This window comes from Aythya marila (assembly GCF_965140915.1).
Source record: "Aythya marila genome assembly, chromosome: 5".
In the NCBI taxonomy this organism is placed as follows: domain Eukaryota; kingdom Metazoa; phylum Chordata; class Aves; order Anseriformes; family Anatidae; genus Aythya; species Aythya marila.
In genome coordinates this window covers 39,620,052-39,640,784 of record NC_139046.1, presented here as the reverse complement: position 1 = coordinate 39,640,784, position 20,733 = coordinate 39,620,052, and the positions used below count along the sequence as shown (strand labels likewise).

Sequence of the window (20,733 nt, the reverse complement as noted above, 5' to 3'; positions counted from 1 at the left end):
TCTAGGCAATTTTTATAGGCTTTATTCATTAGCTCTCTTGCTAGTTTAAAAGAATGCCCATACGCTATTCTGAGATTTTAAAGAAAATGCAAAGAGAAGTTTAAATGTCTCTGTGGGCTCTGCAGCTGCCATTCTGTATATGACGAGTGACAGGCTTCACCAGAGCTCCTGCTTCTGAAGGCAGGAGACCACGATTCTGAAACACGTTATAGCGGTGTTATTTATATCCTGCCAAAAGCAATTATCCTGCAAGGCTTATAAATATGTGTTAGCATTTGTGTATGTGATAAACTCTGTAGACTTCCACAGAGATCTGTAGGTCTACTCAGACTGATATATTTAAATTTTTGCAGGACTGAAGCCCAAATACTTGCATAAAAAGATGTTTCTAGTGCAGGCATATGCTGATTATTCAGTAGTGCATGGCAGAAGTCTTTCTTTGGGACGGGTCTTTCATGATTAGGCTTATTATTAGTTTTATTATTATTTTTATTTTATTATTAGTTTTTAGTATTATTAGTTTTTACATTCAACAGCATTTGATAAGAGTTGTTTTTAAGAAATATGTTTTGATCCACGAGGATATTTCCAACAACTTCTAAGCTTTAAGAGCCCTTATCTGTCTAAGAACCCCATTTTTAATTCCTGTGAATCCTGTATTTCTCGATGAAGATTTATTTATTTTTATTTATTTTTTTTTGACTCCTTAAAAGTGCCTTCAGTTTAACTGACCCTAAAAGTGGTCTTGTTCTGCACAGTGTCTTTTCGTCACCCTGTGACTGAAAATGAGCTCCACTGTTGGAGGAAAAGGCCTGTGCTTTGGATCTCGGCTACCAAATAGAGCAGCTTTTCTGTTCACCCCGCAGCTGCTGTTACTCATTCTGCAACTGCTAGAGGATGGGCAAGTAACCATCCTCATACGAGACAAAAATATAACTCCATTAGTCAGCTGGCGTGGGTTGTTGAAGCAGAAGTGCAGGCAGTATTTTCTCCTGGTGGAGAAAAATCCATCACATCCTATTAAAGTTGCCATTAGCTGACTATGGGGGAATGTACATTTCCTGAATCCGTGATTGCCTGTTCTCCTTACTTTGATGGCTGTCTACTTTAAAACTTGTAATTTAGTCATAACTATTATAAGATCATGTTACATCTCTGGGGTTAAATCTATTTGACATATAATCTGTCTGAGAAAAGCCCTTAAGAAATAATGGTGCTTGACACTAACTGAACCTTAAATTATTGTGGCGTGAATTAGAGAAACTTGTTTCTAAAGAGGTTTGGTGAGCTTTCTGAAATCTTTATCACCCTGTTGGACTTCTGCATTTTTAATATTTTAATTTTAACTTTTAGACTACTTAATATTTTAACTCGTTGCTGTTAAACATCGATTTCAAGATTTCTTTTGGAGTTTTTTTAACAGTTGTCTTCTGAATATTGGAAATTTAACAGGCTAGTGACATCTTCTACTTGCCAGTGTTAAGTGTAAGGCTTAAGTGAGGGAGAGTTAACACCCTTAAGCTTTTTCACAGTAGCATTTGAACCTTTTTAAGTTTTTGGATCTTAATCGTTGTAATTCACAACTATAACAAAAAGCAGAACCAAGAAAATAAAAAGGTTCCTTCATGTAATTGCTGCTTATCAGGTACAAGAAAATTATTTTTCTTTGTTATTCTGGAAGTAGCAATCTTTAGTCATGGCTACAGGAGTGTTACAGTAAATCATTTGCATCTTTAGGGCAAGTACAGCTGTGGTTAGGTTTCCTCTTAATTTAGGGCTCAATTGTGTTAAAATCTTAGCCACCCGATTCCTTATCTCTGTCCTTTTTTTTTTCTTTTTTTTTTTTTTTTTTATGAACTGTGCACAGATAGAAATGTTTGAATTTCTTAATTTCCAGAGGGATAAATATTTGACCTTAATGTAGTGTGGATGGTATTAATATAACAGGTGTCACGATCTGTGATTGCACTTTACAGGTGTACTAGCACCTGTAAATTAAAGGCAGAACAATGTCAATCATACCGTGTAAGGCCCGTGTCTGTCTCTATATTATGTACAACATTAAATCTGAAGAAGAAATGAAGCAATGGCAAGCTACAGTCAAGCTTCAATTCTTATTGTAGTTATATTTTATTTTAGACAGGCCCCAGGTGTATGTCCAGTTAGTTGGCAGTCACCTGTCTGTGTGGGTTTTTTGCCCTTTACCCTTAAGCTGCTGTTGGTTTGCTCATCTCTCCCCATGATAAATTTGCTTCTTGTTCTCAATAAGCTATCTATATGATATTAAAGAAGTTCAAAACGTGATACTGAACAGTAAAGTCAAAGTAAGTGTCCTGGTTTCAGTTAGAACAGAATTAATTTTCTTCCTAGTAGCTGGTGGAATGCTGTGTTTTGGCTTAGGATGAGAAGAGTGCTGATAACACCCCGATGTTTTAATTGTTGCAGAGCAGTGCTTATGCCAAGCCAAGGACATCTCAGCCTTTTGCTCTGTCCTGCCAACAGGCAGGCTGGGGGTGCAGTAAGAGCTGGGAGGGGACAGACCCAGGACAGGTGACCCAAACTAGCCAAAGGGGTATTCCATACCATCTGACGTCATGCTAAACAATATATAGGGGTGGCTAGCCGGGGGGAGGGGGCCGGACTGCTCGGGGTTAGGCTGGGCATCGGTCAGTGGGTGGTGAGCAATTGCATTGTGCATCACTTGTTTGTACATATTATTAGTAGTAGTACTATTATCACCATTGTATTATTATTATTATTATTATTGTTATTATTGTTATTATTATTTTCCTGTCTTATTAAACTGTCTTTATCTCAACTCACGGGCTTCACTTTCCATTTCTCTCCCCCGTCCCAGAGAGGGAGGGGGAGGGTGAGTGAACGGCTGCGTGGTGTTTAGCTGCCGGCCAGGTTAAACCACGACAGTAAGAAAATTAGATTATTGTGTTATGCAAATATAATTTAATTACTTAATGACTCTACAAGTTTAATTCAACTCTTTATTAAAAAGTAAAAATTGTGCAGTTCTAGCTGAGGGAGCTGTTTTCTGGCAAGTCAGCTTCCTGTATGTTCATTTAAGTAATGTTTGCTAAACTTTGGTATGGCAAGGTAGACAAAGTTTTGTACCATTTTACTCAAAATAGTTGGTTGCCATGCTAAAAAATGTTGTAAAATTTAATTATTACTTTGTAAGATTGAAAATCAAGTCTCTATAACAATCTGTTTTTAACTTTAAAGAAAAGGAAATGAGCAAGATCCTATTCCATTGTATTTGATCACATTACCCCATTTTACCAAAGAGCTAAATACAACTTTACATATGCAAAGGTTGTGCCCGTGTGAGATGCCTACACGTTCTTGTTGAGCCTGGGTAATGGGATTTCTCGTGAGGTCCTGTGACTGAGGGTTGGGTTTTATTGGATTTTTGCACTTTGGTGTTCAATAAAATGTTTAAAATCCATCCTGATGTGATTCTGGTTGGCCTGCCTCAGTCTATCAGGTTCCAGGCAGCAACAGAGGACTCTTTTCAGCTTTCAACCTTTCCCTTCAGCTTTACTTTCTTGTGAGCAGGATCGTCCTCTGCATGTGTTGTTCATTAAACAGGTACTGTTTTTCATTTAATATGTAATTTTCCTCAAGTCAGAGCCTTCCTGTGTGCTGAATTATAAATCCTAGTCTTCAGTTTTTCTCCAGCTACTCCAAGTTGCATGTAGGCAGCCGGCTAGTTTTGTGTACAAGGGAGAGAAAACCTGGAGCATGCTGTAAATGTCAGTAATGTCAGCTGTAAATGTAAAAGTATGAATGTGTGTGTGGATATGGCAAGTGTCTTGCTGTCCTGAAGAATTCTGGAAGCAAAACGTTACCTCAATCAATGGGCAGAATTTAGGAACTGGTCTGTGTGGATGCAGAAACGTGAGCGCTCTGTATCTGTAGCTCTCTTTTATCTTGATCTCTTTGGATTGGGCTGTTAGGGAGCTTGTTTTGCCTCGTACAAATTGTAAGAGATTGCCATATGGTCTGGTATAGTTCATGTACACAACTGTGATCCAGTAGAGGAAAGGCAAACTCCCTACCCCCCTACTGCTGTTTCAGAGAGGAACAGACAGGAGGAAGTAGGAGTGAGAACAGATTTCTGGATAGATTGGTAGGCAGCGGGGTGAATTCTTAGCACTTCCCACCAGAAGTTTATTCTAATAGCATCAGTTCTTAACTGTGTAGCTGCTGCTTGGGAAGCTGGAACGTAAGGATCAAGAGCAAATGAATAAACACACTTATAGGGCTTGTTTCAAGTCAGAATGGTAAAATAATTTACTTATTATTCTGAAACAAGGCTGCAGTGCTTTCAGCCTCTAGCTTGATTTTTATTTTTTTTTTTAAGTGCAACTGAATGTTAGCACTAATAGATATATCTAGAAAACAGTTGTAGCAGTGTACTGGCTGAATGAGATTTGGCTAAGATGCACACCTGGTGGTGGAAGTGTGTGCTTAGTATATCCATATTGATTGAAATAGGTCACATGCAAGAGGAAATTTTTCTTGTTTTCTGGGCCTTTTAAAGGAAAGGGGTAATTTTGAGTAGATTTCCAATACTGCATAGAAGGAACAGATGGATTTTTATGTTAGACACCCTGCTACTCCATTGGTCATCAGCTTCAGATTGATTTAAACCAGAGTTAAAGCAGTTTAAAGGAAAGGGGGCTGGGGGAGAACCATTTAGAATTAAAATTTATATATGGAATAGAGAACAACTTTTATGCCTTTCCTCTGGATTAAAGGTGAATTTATATAAATGCAAAAATAATAACAATAACATAAGCTTTTAAATCTGTAAATCTGCATTTCTCGTGATGAAACTTTGGGCTTCATTTTGGGCCCCCTCTGAAAGGGGGAGTTACCTTTGTTTGCATTCACCAACAATGCCTTTGCCTTAGATCTGAGGAGAATGACTGCAGGTGATTTGGGGCACTGATCTGTCAAAGCAATGTTTTTGGGTTGTTGGATTTTCTGCTTAGGTTGCGCAACCAGCTCTCTTCACCGTTGCATAATAGTTTGAGCTAACACAAAGGAAGAAGCAGAATTGTGCCCCGAGACTGAGGGAGGAGAAAGGGGTAGGGATTCATTCATGCTGGATTTAGGTGAGCAGGTTTAGTTGCCTTCCTATTATCCCACAAGATCAAATAATTTTTGCTGCAAACCTACAAATGCTGAATCACTGGTAGAATTCTGTGTATATGACTGTTTAGACAACTCCTATGAATAAAATCTTACAATTAATCAGGAGGTCTGAAAATGAGAGTTGTATATATCATTTATGTGCTCTGCATGGTATACTGTACTCCTACCTTATGACTATTCAATGGAGCATCGCCCTTTAATTTGTCTCATGGAGATGCATAGTCTGTCTGTGTCAAAATGCTTGCATGAGTATAATCTGGAAGCTGCTTTTCTTCTGAGTGCCAGTGTACTGGAACTCAGTGTTGAAAGCTTGAAATTCATGAGGTTTGTATTTCCTTGCATTCTCAACAAATACTGAATAACCTTCTGTAAATAATGATCCTTATTAAAGGATGAATACATGAAAACCCTTCAAGTTTTGCAGCTACTTTTTTCTTCTTTTGAGGAGAGGAGATTTGTATTTCCTCTCCCTTATGTGCCTGGCATAATAATGCAGGAGCACAAACTAAAGAAGTGGTAACAAGCAGCAGTGGTTCATGATGCCAATAGCACTGCAGTTTGGAAAATATGTTGTACCACTAAATTAACCAGTCTCAATTAAAATGTAAAGAATCTACACCACAAATTGTTCACTACTGGTATAGTCATCTTTATCTTTTTTTATCCCTTAAAATGAATAAATGTTTTCTAGCAAAAAGGTCAGCTGTCAAATTTTCTAGGTTGTTCTTAAAAGCTACTTTTCTATTTTAAAACTTTTTTTTAATTATTATTTTAAAGGAAATATCCTTTAATGATCATGATTGTAAAATGTATCAGCGAAGATGAGCTGGTGAATCACTTCAAACAAATCATATTTGTATGTTAAACTTTATTCAAAATGCTGGTTGCCATAATTCCTTTCCATTAAAAAGGTCCAGATTTGGTGTTCTTAAGCTTTGCTAAGCCATTGGAGTTTGGATCCAGACTTCCTAATTTGTACAGTAAGGCTACAAACTTTAGTATTAATTTACTGTAATATTATTAAGAGTAAAATTTTGGTTTTAATCTGCAGCAAGATAGTACTTATTATACTGTTTCAGGTGGATCAGTTATATCAAAATTTAAAGTTACAAGCATGTGCTTGTAATTGATTCTCATATTGTGATGTATTTTCAGTTGTATTTCCCAAAAATTGTGTTTTCATTGCCTCTCAGTTTTCACCACATTGTGGGATAAACTTTTTGCAGTGTTCAGAAGATCCATTTTCTGTGCTACCAGAGCTAATCCCCTTGCATCATCTGGAATCAAGAGGGCTTTCCCTTTGTGTATTCAGTCCTTACATAAAGGAAACTCAGTCTATTTTGTTAGCATGTAAACTGGGATTTACTAAATACAATGAAGGCCAAAACTTCTAGCAGTAAGAATTTAGAGAAAGTAAATGTATGTTTCTTGGGAGGAAGAAAACTATTCATAACTGCCTTACACGTTTGGTGCTCATCATTCCACATGTATGAAGCCAGAAAAGGGAACATTTAAGATTTAAGTTATGTTGATACTGCAGAAAGAATGTGCCAAAATTTATGACTTAAATCTTAAATATCCATATTGCTAGTTGTGGATTAATCTCAAAATCCATACATAATGCAGAGAAACAGCCAAGCTCTGACTGGGCTTTAATGTGACTGCCCCATCCTTTCCTGAGCTAAACAGGTTTATGTGAATGAGCTTGGCAGCAGTTGCTGAATGTGAAGCAAGCTCTCATACATGTGTTCAGGCTCTGCCATAGAACTTGTGTGGAATATATATTCTGTTTCCAGAACCATTTTGAGCAGTTACAAGAGAGCCTCGATACCAAAAATCAGTCGTTTACTGATTAAGATTGGATAATTGTTCTGGACTGAAGTTATCCTTTTGATTCACATCAGCATCCTGGTGTTGATTGCTGCCTACTTGCAGAAGCAGTGGAGAAAGCGCATGGCAAGAATAAACTATTAGGACAGGAGAGGAGTAGAGAGAGGCTGGTACTTCTGGCAACAGTACTAAGTCATTTTACTTTAAGTGCTTGAGATAACAGCAGCATTAGTGCAGGTATGAAGGGGGCCCTGGACCTGTTGGTAGAAGATAGTGGAGAACTATCAGCAGTATTGAAAGACTTTCTGAAATCAGGATGCAGAAAGTGGTTGCAAGAGATGATTCTGACTGCTGTCATTTTCATCATCATGCTTACTTGCTGTATAAATGCATCTTAACCTTTCTTTCCATTCAGTCATTATCCCTAGCAGTTTTCCACCTATGTTATTTAAAAAGATTAACATGATACAGCTCTACGTTGTAATAGGGCAGCTTGTATTTGTTGGAAAGGATTTAATCCATATGCACTTACAAATTTAAATTTCAGTGCTTCACTTTTTCCCCTATTTTCTGGAACCAATTTAAAACAATTTTTACTGGTTTAGATTTAGCTACAAATTTTATACTTCCCTTTTAATGCAGAAGATATCAGTATATTATAGAAAGTCACTGCACACAAATTGCATGCTGAACAAGGATATGGTTTGTGATTATGTTTCTCCCACACACGGGAGGGATATAGGTACCTGTATCATATATACATACATACACACATACATATATACACAGATGCACAATTAGTGTTTGTGCTGCATACATTGAAGAAGGGCATCCAGTTTTTCCTCATTTATCTGCTTCTTTTTTTTTTTTGGAAAAAGGGATGCTATTTGTGTTTGTTTTTTAATTTACGTGGTAGGGAGGAATTTATGCAAGCAGTATTCCCTACCACCACCCCCAACCCTGATCTGTTCATGTAACTGACTTTTGAAACATCTATTACTTCATTTTTGTTACTTGAGTTCTGGCATTTTTAGCTCCCCTTTCTTCCCCTTAAATAACTCTTGGGCAATCTTTTCTTTTTTGCGCTTCCTAAAGAAACAACTGTGTCAGCTGTTTTTCTTTAAACATCAGCTTTTCATGTGGAATAGTCAATACTGGTTTTTACTAAGTCTTCTGTGAAAATGCCTCAAATAAATGGTTGCATTGAGTACCAGTCGCACAACGCTTCCCAGTCAACATACAGACAAAGAAAGTAAGAAAGAGGTACTTTAGTCATAGGTAGTTACAATGCGGAGTGGTGGTTCTAGAAGCCGTAAACACAAACCAGCATTTCTCTCTTGATTTTTCTTGCAGTCAATAAGCTTAAAAATAATAACAATAAAAAACAAGTCTTAACCTCTCCTGCAAGTGTTATTAAAAAATTACAGCCAAATGAATTCTGTCTAGGAATTACTATATGACCAGGGAGTATTCTTTCATCCATTCAAACACAGTAATTTTTTGTCATTTGTGCAACCAAATTCAAGAAGCAGACTCCTCAAAAACCCCCATCCACCATGACAAGCTCAGATGTGACGAGTGCATTCTTAATCTTGGGTTGTAAACAAAGTCTGGAGAGTTCTCAGATGAACTTTTATAATACAGTTGGTCATTTAAGCTCAAATCCCTAAATAGGGAATTCTATGTAGTTTTAAAAAATATATATTTATTAGCATCACGGAAAAAACTACTTGTAATGTGTTATTGGTCGTTTGACCTCATTTTTTCAGGATGCTTAATAAAATGCTGATTACTTTTCTTTAGCTAGTAAAGCAGTTAATGACTTTTCCTGGCTTATTGGGATTATTCAGACAGTCTCATTGCAGATAAAAGTACTCAGTCTAATTTTTTAATAAGATAAAATTATTTGTAATTCAAACTACTTTTCCTATTAGATCTTGTGCTTGGGGTATAAGTAGAGAAGGCCCTTCTCTTGCTAGAAGAGCAGAAGTCTGTAGCAAAAAATAAAGATGAAATTGGTAGTTTACCAAATTCAGATTTCTGTTCCTTGTATTTGAGCTTCACCATCCATTTTTGTCCATTCTGCCAGTCTGTTTTCTCCTTATATTTATCAAATACATAATCTTTTCTTCTGTCTCTCTAAGCAGGAGTCTTTAATTTTCTGTTTGTATTTCTTCAGATATGCAGTCAGGATTCACTGTTAGCAGTTCTGTTAAATACAAGCCCACAAATATTTGTGGAATGGCTCAGTATGTATCTCACTACATTGATCTAGTAATTTTTTTCAGATTTATACTTTATACTACTTTGTTATTTAATCATACTGTATTTTATGTAACAGAAATGGCAGATAGTTGTACTTAAAACATTTTTAGGGTGGATTGCCGTATGTATTGTCCAGTAAAACTGTGCAACACAGATGTCAGCTGCACAAAAATCTGCCTAATTGTTCTGATGTGCCATTTTTGTCTCTTAGATCGACTGGAGCAGGAGGACTTCTTTATTCCTTGTCTGGATTCTGCTGTCTAACAATTGCTTTGAGCTTTCATTATGGCCTGCTGTACTCCAATCATAGGTTTTGTGCAGCTTCCCTTAACTATCTCCAGCACCCTTTTCACCACTTCCTCCTTATGGTGAAGTCCTACCCCAGGCCCATAACTTCTAATGGCATTAATGGTTGTGAAAAGTTCAAAGAGGAAGCAACAAGATGTTATCACTACACTAAATCATCTCATGATCTCAGTGTTGTAACTTTTTGTTTAGGACTTTGTTGTTGCCAAAACAAGGAAAAACTAGCTTAGGGAGCCATTTTCAGTTGCTGAGTAGACTTTGAGAGATTCAGTGATTATTATAGGAGTTCTCATGACTAGATATTAGTTATGAAGTTTGCACATATTCTTATTTCGATGTTATATATTTTCAGGGGAAAACACATGCATGACTTGTATTCTTTTTCTCAGTAATTGGTTATAAGCTTTTAAACCTCTGGAATAGCAGCAAATAAAAAATTTAAGTAGTCTTCCTTTTGTACTGAGAGGCCTTTTAGTTATTTTGCTGCTTGTTGTGTTCATGCATGAACTATGTATTCATTAAGTATTGCTTTTTGTAGAAACTCATGAACACTGTAGTTGGAGTAGGGAATGCAGTTACAACAGGATTTGATTTTTTATTTTTTTTTCTGATGCTCTGTTAACATTCCGATGTTCTCTGACCTTAGGACTTGTGAATCACTTCTATGCTTGAGACTGCTGGCTAAGGATACTAATTATTACTGAGATTATCAAACATAGATCATACAGTTACATATTGGCTAAGTAAATCACAGTGTTCATTCTGAAGTATTGCAAATGTGAAGGGCACATTGTTAAAACATTTTGTATAATCTTGTTAAACTTGTTTCCTCTCCTTTGATGGATTATTGTAACAGAAGTCTCCGCGTTTGTCTTTCACTTATCTGTCTCAGTTCTTCGTCTCTCCCTCTTGTGTGTCTTTTGATGGGGGGAAATACAAAAAAAAAAAACAAAAAACAACAAAAAAAAATGATTCAGACTGCAACATGTGGCGCTGCATAACAGGGGAGTGGTAACTTCCTTTCAATGGCTGAACAGAAACTCTTAAAATAGAGCTGGAAGTTGACAAGTTATGGTCCTTTAAACTGGGTTCAGATTTTCTTATTTACTCTGGCTATGGTGCCAGAGTAAATAAATCCTGTTAAGCATTTTGCAGTTTGGCTTCTTTTCTTTCTGATTTGTTAATGTGGATATTTATGATTTGTCCACTTTGTTTCTGTTTGAAACATAATTTTGGAAGCCTGTTTTTTTTGTCATCTTACATTAAAAAAAAAAAAAAAAAAAAAAAAAAGTAGCATTAGTGATTGTTTTGCAAAGTAAATTGTGTTCCAGGATCATTTTCCTATGGACAAGTTAAGGTCCCTGAAAAGTCATTTCAATGTAAATGTTGAGACAAGCTTTAGATTTAACAATATCAACTACAGTTTTAAAGCATATAGTTTTAAAACATTTTATTCCATATTCATTAGTAACATCAAAGCTCAGCAAGACACTTAAAGGAAAGTTATTTTTTTATAAGCTGATGTGCTTTATTTGATTTTTGATTCTGAACGTTTTCAGTGCAGGCTAAATGGGAAATGAATGTCAGGAATGATCTAGGTAGGCCTTTTACATATTCGTTCTAACACTGCAAGGTTTAAATTTAAATTTGTGGTTGCCCTCCCTATGAAGCGTTGCTTGAGGAAAATAAACTGAGTGGGACATGTATTTTTTTTTTTTTCCTTCACTAAATATCTTGGCAAAAGATGTATGTAGCAGTTCAGCAGCTAAACTATATACTGAATATCATCATGCATTCAGGGCTTTATTGAATTAAATTTATTACAGGCAGTTGCTGTCCCATAGTCCAGGATAAGCTGAAATAAATTCAGATATAGTGAACGTAAAATAGGAGACTATGTTTTCCAGTGTGTTAGAGAAAGTATAGCAGTTCATAGTTTGTCTCTTTTGTACTTATTTTTGCAGAATAATTTCTTAGATGTGTTAGGTGGCAAGTAATAGTTTTTTGGACATTTGTGGAGTACTATTTTTAACTGCAAGAAGCATAAAAATTACATAGATGCTTGTTTGAAAATAACATATATGCAGTACAGGCAGTCACACCTTCTTAGGGTAGCTAAAACTGCTCATAAAAAAATTCCATGGTTTTATTTCAGTGTATTAGTTACCTTCATCTTATTTTACTGGTCAAGAATGTTATTGCAAAGTGACTTGTTGATTAATGCATTCATATTTCCTGTTAACAGGGATTCCGGAGTCCTGTCATCCTTAATCTTGATGGCTAGATGACTAATAGCTTTGACTACAAGCATAATCTAATTGTACTCACATATTTGAGTGAAGCTCAGGGGCTTTGTATGTAAGAGTGGAGGAAAATGGTCCCAAGAAGAGAGAATTCGGACTTGTTTTTCAGATACTCATTGACTCTGAACTTTATTTTTTATCAACTGTAGTAAGCATTGCTATTCCAAGGAAAATAAGTCACAACTGAATATGTAAGCTTTATTTAAAAAAAAATTAATAATAAAAAAATTTGACTGGATGGATGTTGTCTGAGGGTATTTACTAAAAGTGTCAAGCTGTGTTAGTTTTGGTGGAATCTGCCTCAGGCTTCAACCTTGTCCTTGTCTTAAGTTTACTGAAGTGCCAGAGCTCATCTTCCATCTTTTCTTTAGACATTCCTCTGCTTCTGCAAGGATGAGAAGGAACAGAAACTTTTCTTAAATTACTCTTGTTTTGTGTTGTTGTTTGTTGTTGTTGTTGTTTTTTTTTTTAATGGATTTTTTTTTCTCTACGTTTCAATAGTAAGCAAGTTGCAATTAATACATGGCCTCAGTACCCAATACCTCAACTGCTATGTGGTAAGAAACAAGTAGTGATTCCGTGGATTTTGAAGAGTCATTGGCAGTTCTGTGCTATAAATGCAGTGAAGATATTTCTCTGGATCTTCAGGAATTCCAGGGTAAGGTGGAGGAAGAAACTAATGAGAACAGAGAGAGAGAGTAGAAGCAGGACTGGGATGAAGAGACTGGGTATTTCTGGAGTTCGTGGCTGTCAGTGTGTAAAGAGAAGGAGAAGTAACAGTTTTCTGCAGGAAGTCTGTTAGGCCTGGGGAAGCATATGATTAGCAGGATCTAACCACTTATATTATGTTGTCCCACCTGCCTAAAATTGGAAGGAATTTAGGCCAGGAGCACCTAGTACCAACACTCCTCTGTTAAACAGGTAGCCGTGGAAGTCCCACTCATTTCACTCACTTCTCCAAGGAAGGAGTACTCCTTACTGTTTCTGCTGCTTCTCTTAGTTCTGCCCTTTATCTAAAACATGTTACCCCATGTTTGAATGTTACTTTGGTTCTTTTTAACTTATTTGGGAAAGTTTTTATTTGCTTGTGTATTTGATATCAGATGCAATTTTCCAAATAATATGCTATTATCATACTGTGTTACGAAAGCCATACCATTACAAAAACTTCAGCCTACAGAAGGCAGTTCCTTTGAAAGAGGTGCAACCCAGGTTTGTGATGTGACCTCCTTCAATCTACTTAAAGGTTATTTCATGTAACCTATGATCATGGATGACATACAGTTATATATAGTTACAGAGACTATCTACTATTATTAAACAAGAAGAGCTGAGAAGCAGGGTTAAATATTATTCACACAAATGTCAAATTTCTACTTGGTAATTTTCATGGTTTTCAAAATTTTTAGCAGCTTCTCAGTTCGTCATGCATTCTTGCTTTTTGTAAAAACTCTTGCAACAATAGCCATTCTTCCTTGCAGCCTCAGTTATTTCGCACTGTCACAAATCTTGAGTTTTCTGTATTCAGATAGGAATGTGATTCTAGTGCTACCATTTTTTGGTTTGTTTTTTCCTCGTGTTATGTGCAAGACAACACTTAACATCAGTATACTGTTTAGACAATTTCCCATTTTGGACACTTTTTCATCTGTCTCATTTTTCCCTTTTGACTGTCAAACACATTGTTTTACAAGTTATATTGCCTCTCCTACTAAATAAGCACTGTATGTATTTTTTTTTTTTTGTCTCTTCTGGGATACCAATTATTACCTCCTTAGGTAATATCGTTTCCCATGTAGCCTTTTCTATCTGCCATATTGGGTTCAGGCTAGGTTGCTTGGTAGCTCAGGCTTCTGTAGGTATCTTTTTGCTCAAGCAGGAATGTCCAATTCATTTTTTTTTTTTTTGCAGAGTCCAAAGTGTGATGGGAACCCAACTATTCATTTGTAAGTTAGTGTGAGTACCAACATCCTAAGTATACCAACATTTGTCTATGGTTCCTCCTGAAACTCCATGTCTTTTCTTACTAAGATTCTCAAAAATAAAAATAAATAAATTAAAAAAAAAAAAATCCTAAGCATGGCAACCAGGCATGGTTGCTGTACCTTCTGTCCTTATAGCATACCTTTTACCTCCCATTTCTTAAAAGAGAAAAGGAGATTTTTCTTAACAGGGAAAATCTACAGAAATACTAGAGAGAGAAATACTACAAAATCTAGTTTCGCCTTTTAAGAGTATGACAGCTTGGTATGTGTTCTGATATAATGTTGAGGAGAATGGTAACAGACATGTCAGGCAAAGCCTCGTGTATAGTTATTATTATGGGCAAAAAAATACATTTTTTCTTTTACACACAAAATAACAGGATATGCTGTCATTTATTTTCTTGTTGTAAATTATGTTTTGCTCAGCATTCTACTAGTGCTATATTTGCATCTCCTGTTGCAGATAATTCATTAATGTTTCATGCTGGTGGCAGTCATTCTCTAAACCTTTTGTAACAAAAGGCTTTTCATCATCAGTAGGTTACCAATATGGTCAAGTGATACTGATGAAATTACTTACTTTCTTCTAAATTGAATTGATACTCAACAAATGTTATCTGCAAGTCAAATAGACTTTATTATGGTGGTTTGGTATTACCTTTTGGTATTCCTGGCATGCACTTACTCATTGAACACTTCTCTAGTTGGGAATAGTAAAATCATCTGCAAAGCTGCTTAGATAATAAGAACCATAAAAAGCCAAGCTCTTTGGGTGAGGCTAAAAACATACAAGCACCAGAAGCTGGAGGGGTTAAAGTACGTGTGTAAAGTGCCAACCAAAGGTAAGGAGCCTTGATCCATGACAAGTTCACACAGAGATTAGCCTGGAGCTGTTGTTTGTATGCCAGCAAATATAGTGTATTTTCATAGCGAAGTGTGTCAAGATTTTTCAGAATTCAAAATCACTTTTTTTCCTTAGCCTTGTCAGAAGTATTTATCTAGTAGTTCTGTGCAATAACAACCCATACTTCAAAATATGTGAATTTATGATAAATTAACCTATAATAGCTATTTTTTTAAGATGTTTCATTGAAGTTGTTGTGCTTTGAAATATTATAATAAACAAGCAAACAAATTGCAGAATGCTTGAGGTTAGAAGAGACCTCTGGAGGTCCGACACGCTGCTCAGGCAAGGCCACCCAGAGCAGGGTGCCCAGGACCACGTCCAGGTGGCTTTTGAAGATCTCTGAGGAGAGTCCACACCTCTCTGGGCAACCTATGCCACTGCTCAGCAGAGTTTTTGTTGTTTTTTACTGAAAGTGTTTCCTGATGTTCAGTTAGACCCTTTCTGTGTTTCACTTTGTGTCCACAGCCTCTTGCGTTGCATGAGGGTGCTCCAGGCCCTGAATTACCTTAGTAACCCATTGTAGGCCAGTAGCTCCATGTCGCTTGAACTGGGAAGCCCAGCACTCCAGGTGCAGCCTCACCAGTGCTGAGCAGAGGAGAGCACCTCCCTCCACCTGCGGGCAGGTCTCCTCCAGGATACTGCTGGCCTTCTTTGCAACAAGGCCACGTTCACGGTTCGTGTTCAACTTTGGTGTCTACTAGGACTCTGAGGTCCTTTTCTGCAAAGCTGCTTTCCAGATTGGAAAGAAACCATAACACTAAATATTTTTCCTTAAGCTAGGAGGGTCAGTTTCTTGTACGGTTCAGTTTTTAAGTTGCAGAACCATTTTTTGATGGTGACTGTAGTAGTTTCATAGCACTGGAAAAAAAAAAAATACAATTACAGTTCGGTTGCCTTTACAAACATTTTTGGGACCACTTATTAATTTTCAGTCCTACCTTAAAATAGAACTGTGCAAGATGCAATATAAAAAGATACGTAATGCATAATATAAATCAGCATGGAAGCCTTCCCTTTCCTAGAAAGTGGGTTAAAATAAATGGAATGCAACAAGATAGCTGCTTTTTTGGTTTTGTTCCTACCCTTCAACATCTCTTCATCTTTTTCTCTGGGAAAAATATTTTGGCAGAAATTTCTTAACCTTCATTCTCTTTTGGATCGCTAATGGAAGAAAGGACAAATGTTGTAATAATGCTTTGGTATCTTTAATTGGCTTGATATTACAAGTAAGAAATACCCTGAACTAACAAAATAACTTTATTTTTATTATAAAAAAAAAAAAGGGGGGGGGGGGGGGAGGGTGTGTCTTTTCCCCTGACATCACCCAATCCCCTGCCAAAGGGGTTATTCATGAGTTGCTAGGCTGAAGATCTCTGCTGGTCAGGGTCAGTGGAGTGTTTCCCAGTAAGGAGCAGCAGTTTGTTCATTCAGGTCATAAGTCACTTTGGGCCCAGGAGCATTACAACAATGTACAGTACAGATTTTGGAGGGAGCTGAGAGCCCTTAAAACCTGTGGTCAGATCATAATGCTTGATGTTCTTAAAGTTGTTAGCAAGCAAGGACTGTGTCTTTGGTATCTTCCTAGTCCACTTACGGTTTGTAGTTCTTTGTTTCTGCCCTCCCAATACTTTCTCAGGTTACTTAGCTCACCCATTTCCATCATTTGGTTTTAATACAAGAATCATCTTCAGTAATTGTGTTATGATAGTATTTTTAAAATCAAACTTTGCAGATCCAATATCTGAGTGCTGAGTAGAAAGTATACTGTGTTGTCTTAAAATTACTTTCTTTCAAGTTTAATAGGAGTACAGATCAGACATGCTGCACTTTTAGTGATACCTAACTATGAGGAGAAAATCAGTGTGATCACAATTTCTAATTTGTTGTAATCACATAAAAATGCAATACTCACCTCCTTACCTGAGGCACTCTTCTGTCAGAGAGAAGTCCCATTTCCCTAACTGTGAGTTGGTGTTGGGTTTCCATGTGCTGTTGGGTTTCCCCAGTCTTCGCTGCTGTTCAGGGTTTATTATTGAGGAGCACCTGTCTCCTATGGGCAAAATCCTGTTTTGCGTTTCCCATAAAGCTTGCCCTTGACTCAACAGTTTCCAGTGACCACAACCAAAATCAGAGCTTCTCAGTAAACGTTGAATGTGATACAGTAGGTCTGGACCTGCTCTTGCAGTGCTGCTCTTCATGCTATGCTTCACATTTGTGGTAGTTCTAATAAAAGGTTTAATCAGAGCAGTGCTCAATTGATTTCCATGTTTGGCTGGTTTTCTTTTGTTTAGCTGCTCTATCAGCAATACCTGAACGTGCAAGAGCAGGTAAACATGTCAGGCTCTCAGGTTTTAAAAATACTGTAGGGTTGGTGCTGAAAAATACGGGAGCACTGTCTGTGCTCTTTCTCCCAGCTAAACCATCCCAGCATTTTAGCAACTTGTTATAGACGTTCTGAAATGTAGATAGGGCTCTCACTTAAGAAGACACAGGAGAGCTGGGTGGCTTCAGTAGCAGCAGTGGTGTGCTTTGGTTCAGCATCTTCAGTTCATTTGTAGGGGATTCTAGGAATTTAAATCACTCTTAAGACCTTCTGCTGCTTTGCCAGCTTGTATCATTACTAAAAATAGCTATCATTAATAATTGTCAGTTCCTTTAAAATAAAATAACTAAATAAAGCAGTCTCTTCATTGTTTTGGGTATTGTTAAACAAGCACAGTAATGAATCCATCTACTTAACTTATAAGGTAGTTGTCATAAAAAATAATCTTTTTTTTTTATTTAAAAGGTTTTTCATTAAATGCTACAGATTTGCCTGCTGGGCACTTTTATTTTTGTTCTTGCATTAATGGAGTGGATTTGACAGTTTCTAAAATATTTGAAAGGATACATATTGTTTCAAATAGTCTAAAGAATACAAAATATGGAAGTGAAATGTAAGATTGTTAACTAGACACAGATAGGCTTCTTGCAATAGGGAAGGGGGGCAAAAAATTCCGGAAGACTTCTGGGAAATGGAAGTAGCTATTGATATATTGATACTGAGATATCTATTGAAGTTATATGCATCTTCTACCTTTGCTTCTCCTTCAATTCTTGAAAAGAAAATGGTTGTAGAGTGCAAACTACCATTTAAAAGTAGTGTTTTAATTTTTCTCATTTAGCCTAAGTGAAGTTCTGTGAGTGTCCATAAAAGATACTAAACCGAACCTTTACTGCATCTTAAATACCATCTTCAGTAGTTCTAGTATGCCAAAGAAAACTTATTCAGCTAAATTGACAGCCAAATTTATAGAGTAAATAACTTTTTTAGCTAAATTTGTAGTTAGCTTGAAGGAAGTATAGTGGAAATATAGTTTAACCAGTTAGTGCATCCTATTTCTTACTGTTTCATAGAAAAGTCCTGGTGTCTTCAGTTTCTGTCAGGGGAGGCTCTTCACCTGGGACAGTAAGAGATAAATGATTACTTTTGCCAGTTGCAATCTGAAATTATCTCTGAGTTAAGTAGTGACTGAAAACAATGAACAATTCAACTTTCGGTAATACTGTTAAGCATCAAAATTACAGCAATTTTTATTTTCAGACATTAGAATTGATAGATGCATACAATAAATATAATCAAGAAAAATCCAATCCTTTATCTGCTGTATGGGAGAAGTTATTAAGAGATACTGGTATAGAAATGCTGTAAAATGTTGACTGAACTGTCATTTTAACTGAGTTTAGGAGGAGGAGGTTAGTTTGTGGGGTAAACAAAGTCTCTACAAGCAACTTCACTTGCCTATAAGCTAAAATTAGATAGTCTTGTTTTTTCACCATTTTGCAGACCTTTATGTATTTGAGCAGCAAAATTATTTTATATTTACATACACATTTATACACAGATATATATATATGTGAATCATGTGTGAATCATGCGTGTGTCTGCAAATGTAATATATTAATTATGCAAAAGAGCTTACCTTCTATTATTTTGGGAAAAGACCTTAGTCTTTTTCAAACACAACAGTTTGGTAATGGCTGTAATGCATGTTTATGTACAGAAGGAATAGCTTTGTTCCCTTTTAAGGACTGAACAGGAAATACTAAATTCTACATAACTAATGCTGACTGGTGTAAGTACTCAAGCAAGGTATCATGAAGCTTATTTTTCTTGAAGTGGTGGGATACTTGTTCATACAGTAAACCATATGTAAAATGTAGGATAGGATCATATAAATTCCATGACAAACCACAGGGTTTTCCAACACAAGTAGCAGCAAATTCCTACTCAAAACTAAAACGTGTCATTGAAATAAATAAAAGGTGAGAGAGAAGATTACCACAAACTATTTTTCTGGGATTCTGCAAAAGAAATCGGGCTTTTAAGGAATGAAGTGATAACTATTTGTTTATTTCATAAAAATGCTAGATGATGGAAAAAGCCATTAAATTGTAAAAATTCAAGTAATTTTCCACACGCTGCAAGCACTGGAGAGAACCAGCTAATAGAAATACTAGTTTTTAAGTAGTCATAACCAATTCTGCTGTCAAACCCCACAGCACGTGTGTTCTGACTTACCCCTTCCAAAGGAGGGGCTCTCTATGTGGGAGGGAGGGAGGAGGGAGCAGCATTTCTGGCTAGAAGCCTGTTCTTGTTTAGATTTCAGTGGCAGAAGGCCTGACCTCTTTCTGCTTCCTTGTTCTCTTTTCTGTGTGATTTCATGGTGGCTGACTCGGTTCATGATTAGTCTAAAATAAATCAAGAGCTGATTTGTACTCTTCCTGCCACTGGCCCTCTCTAGCTAGATCACTGACTGCAAAGTTTCTAGAAGAATATAAATTTTGACTCTGAGGTACTGCACTGTCTGGTTAAGTTTCTTTGCAAGGAACCCACATGTATACTCTAAGTAAAAGAGGATACTTGTGAAGTCGTCCTAATGAGGGCATAAAACTAGGGAGGAATGTTTATTAGAATCTTAGACTGGTTTCTCCTAGGTGACAGTTACGAAAGCAGTGAACCTCCACTACATGAATTATTTTGATCTTGGTTGTGGGTTTGTTGTGATGTTTGTTTTGTTTTGCTTCTTTATTTGTTTTGTCATGTTTCTTAACTAGACTTAGCTGTTTTGCATTTATGTAAAACTAATTTTTTCTTTTGCATCTCTTCCAGTAATAGTTATGCACGAGTGCGAGCTGTGGTGATGACCCGGGATGACTCAAGTGGTGGATGGTTACCGCTTGGAGGGGGTGGACTAAGCTGTGTCACAGTCTTCAAAGTCATTCCCCAGGAAGAGAATAGCTGTGCTGATTTTCTTATCCATGGAGAGCGACTCAGGGATAAAACGGTAACAATTTAGATCTGTTTAGTGTTCAACAAAGAACCTAGTGCTTGCATATTGTTGCTTGTAGACTGGAAAGTAAATTTACAGTCTCAATCTAATGCTGTTGCTGAGCTTATTCATATGACTATATACCGAGACATCCAACTATTTATTTTAGGTAATACCAAACATTTCTAGAATTAAAGATTTTGATCTTTCAGCAACTTTAAAACATAATTTTTCACTGTAGATTTTCATCCATTTGCAAAAACATTTTGCTAGTCATTTTTTTCCAATGGAGGGTCAAAGTAAAATCTGTTTGTTGACCTGTTTATACACTGATGATACTGTGTTTATTAGCAGTGTTGTCAGCATTTAGAAAATGAGAACTTGTTAAGAACACAAAATCAGAAGGAATTTCTCAGTAATTGATTATGGTAATTAAAAAGTAGCTGTTTTTACATGAAAGCCACTTCTCTATTGGAAGAAATCATGAAGTTATTAGCAGGTCCAAAAATTCATCTGGTTTAACAAATATGTAGACAGTATTAATTTATCAACTACAATAAATAGCTGTAACAAACTTGTCTTAAATAGCACCATGAAAGTCAGCCTCCCAAAAGGAAAACTGGTGTAGAGTATCAGCTGTTGTTACCTGC

General features: G+C 36.5%; 1 protein-coding gene across 7 annotated transcripts in view; it reads left to right on the top strand.

Moving 5' to 3' along the window:
• SPRED1 (sprouty related EVH1 domain containing 1) overlaps positions 1-20,733 on the top strand; it is a 60,197-nt gene that overhangs the window by 15,512 nt on the left and 23,952 nt on the right. For 3 of the 7 annotated variants that reach the window (XM_082762687.1, XM_082762693.1, XM_082762692.1), the window contains exons 2-4: positions 12,381-12,537; positions 13,791-13,825; positions 19,924-20,098. In XM_082762687.1, coding sequence (XP_082618813.1) covers positions 12,381-12,537; positions 13,791-13,825; positions 19,924-20,098 — 367 coding nt within the window. Of the gene's footprint in view, positions 1-12,380; positions 12,538-13,790; positions 13,836-19,422; positions 19,607-19,923; positions 20,099-20,733 lie in introns of those variants that run through there. The other 4 variants (XM_082762690.1, XM_082762688.1, XM_082762691.1 and 1 more) reach the window with 4 other exon arrangements.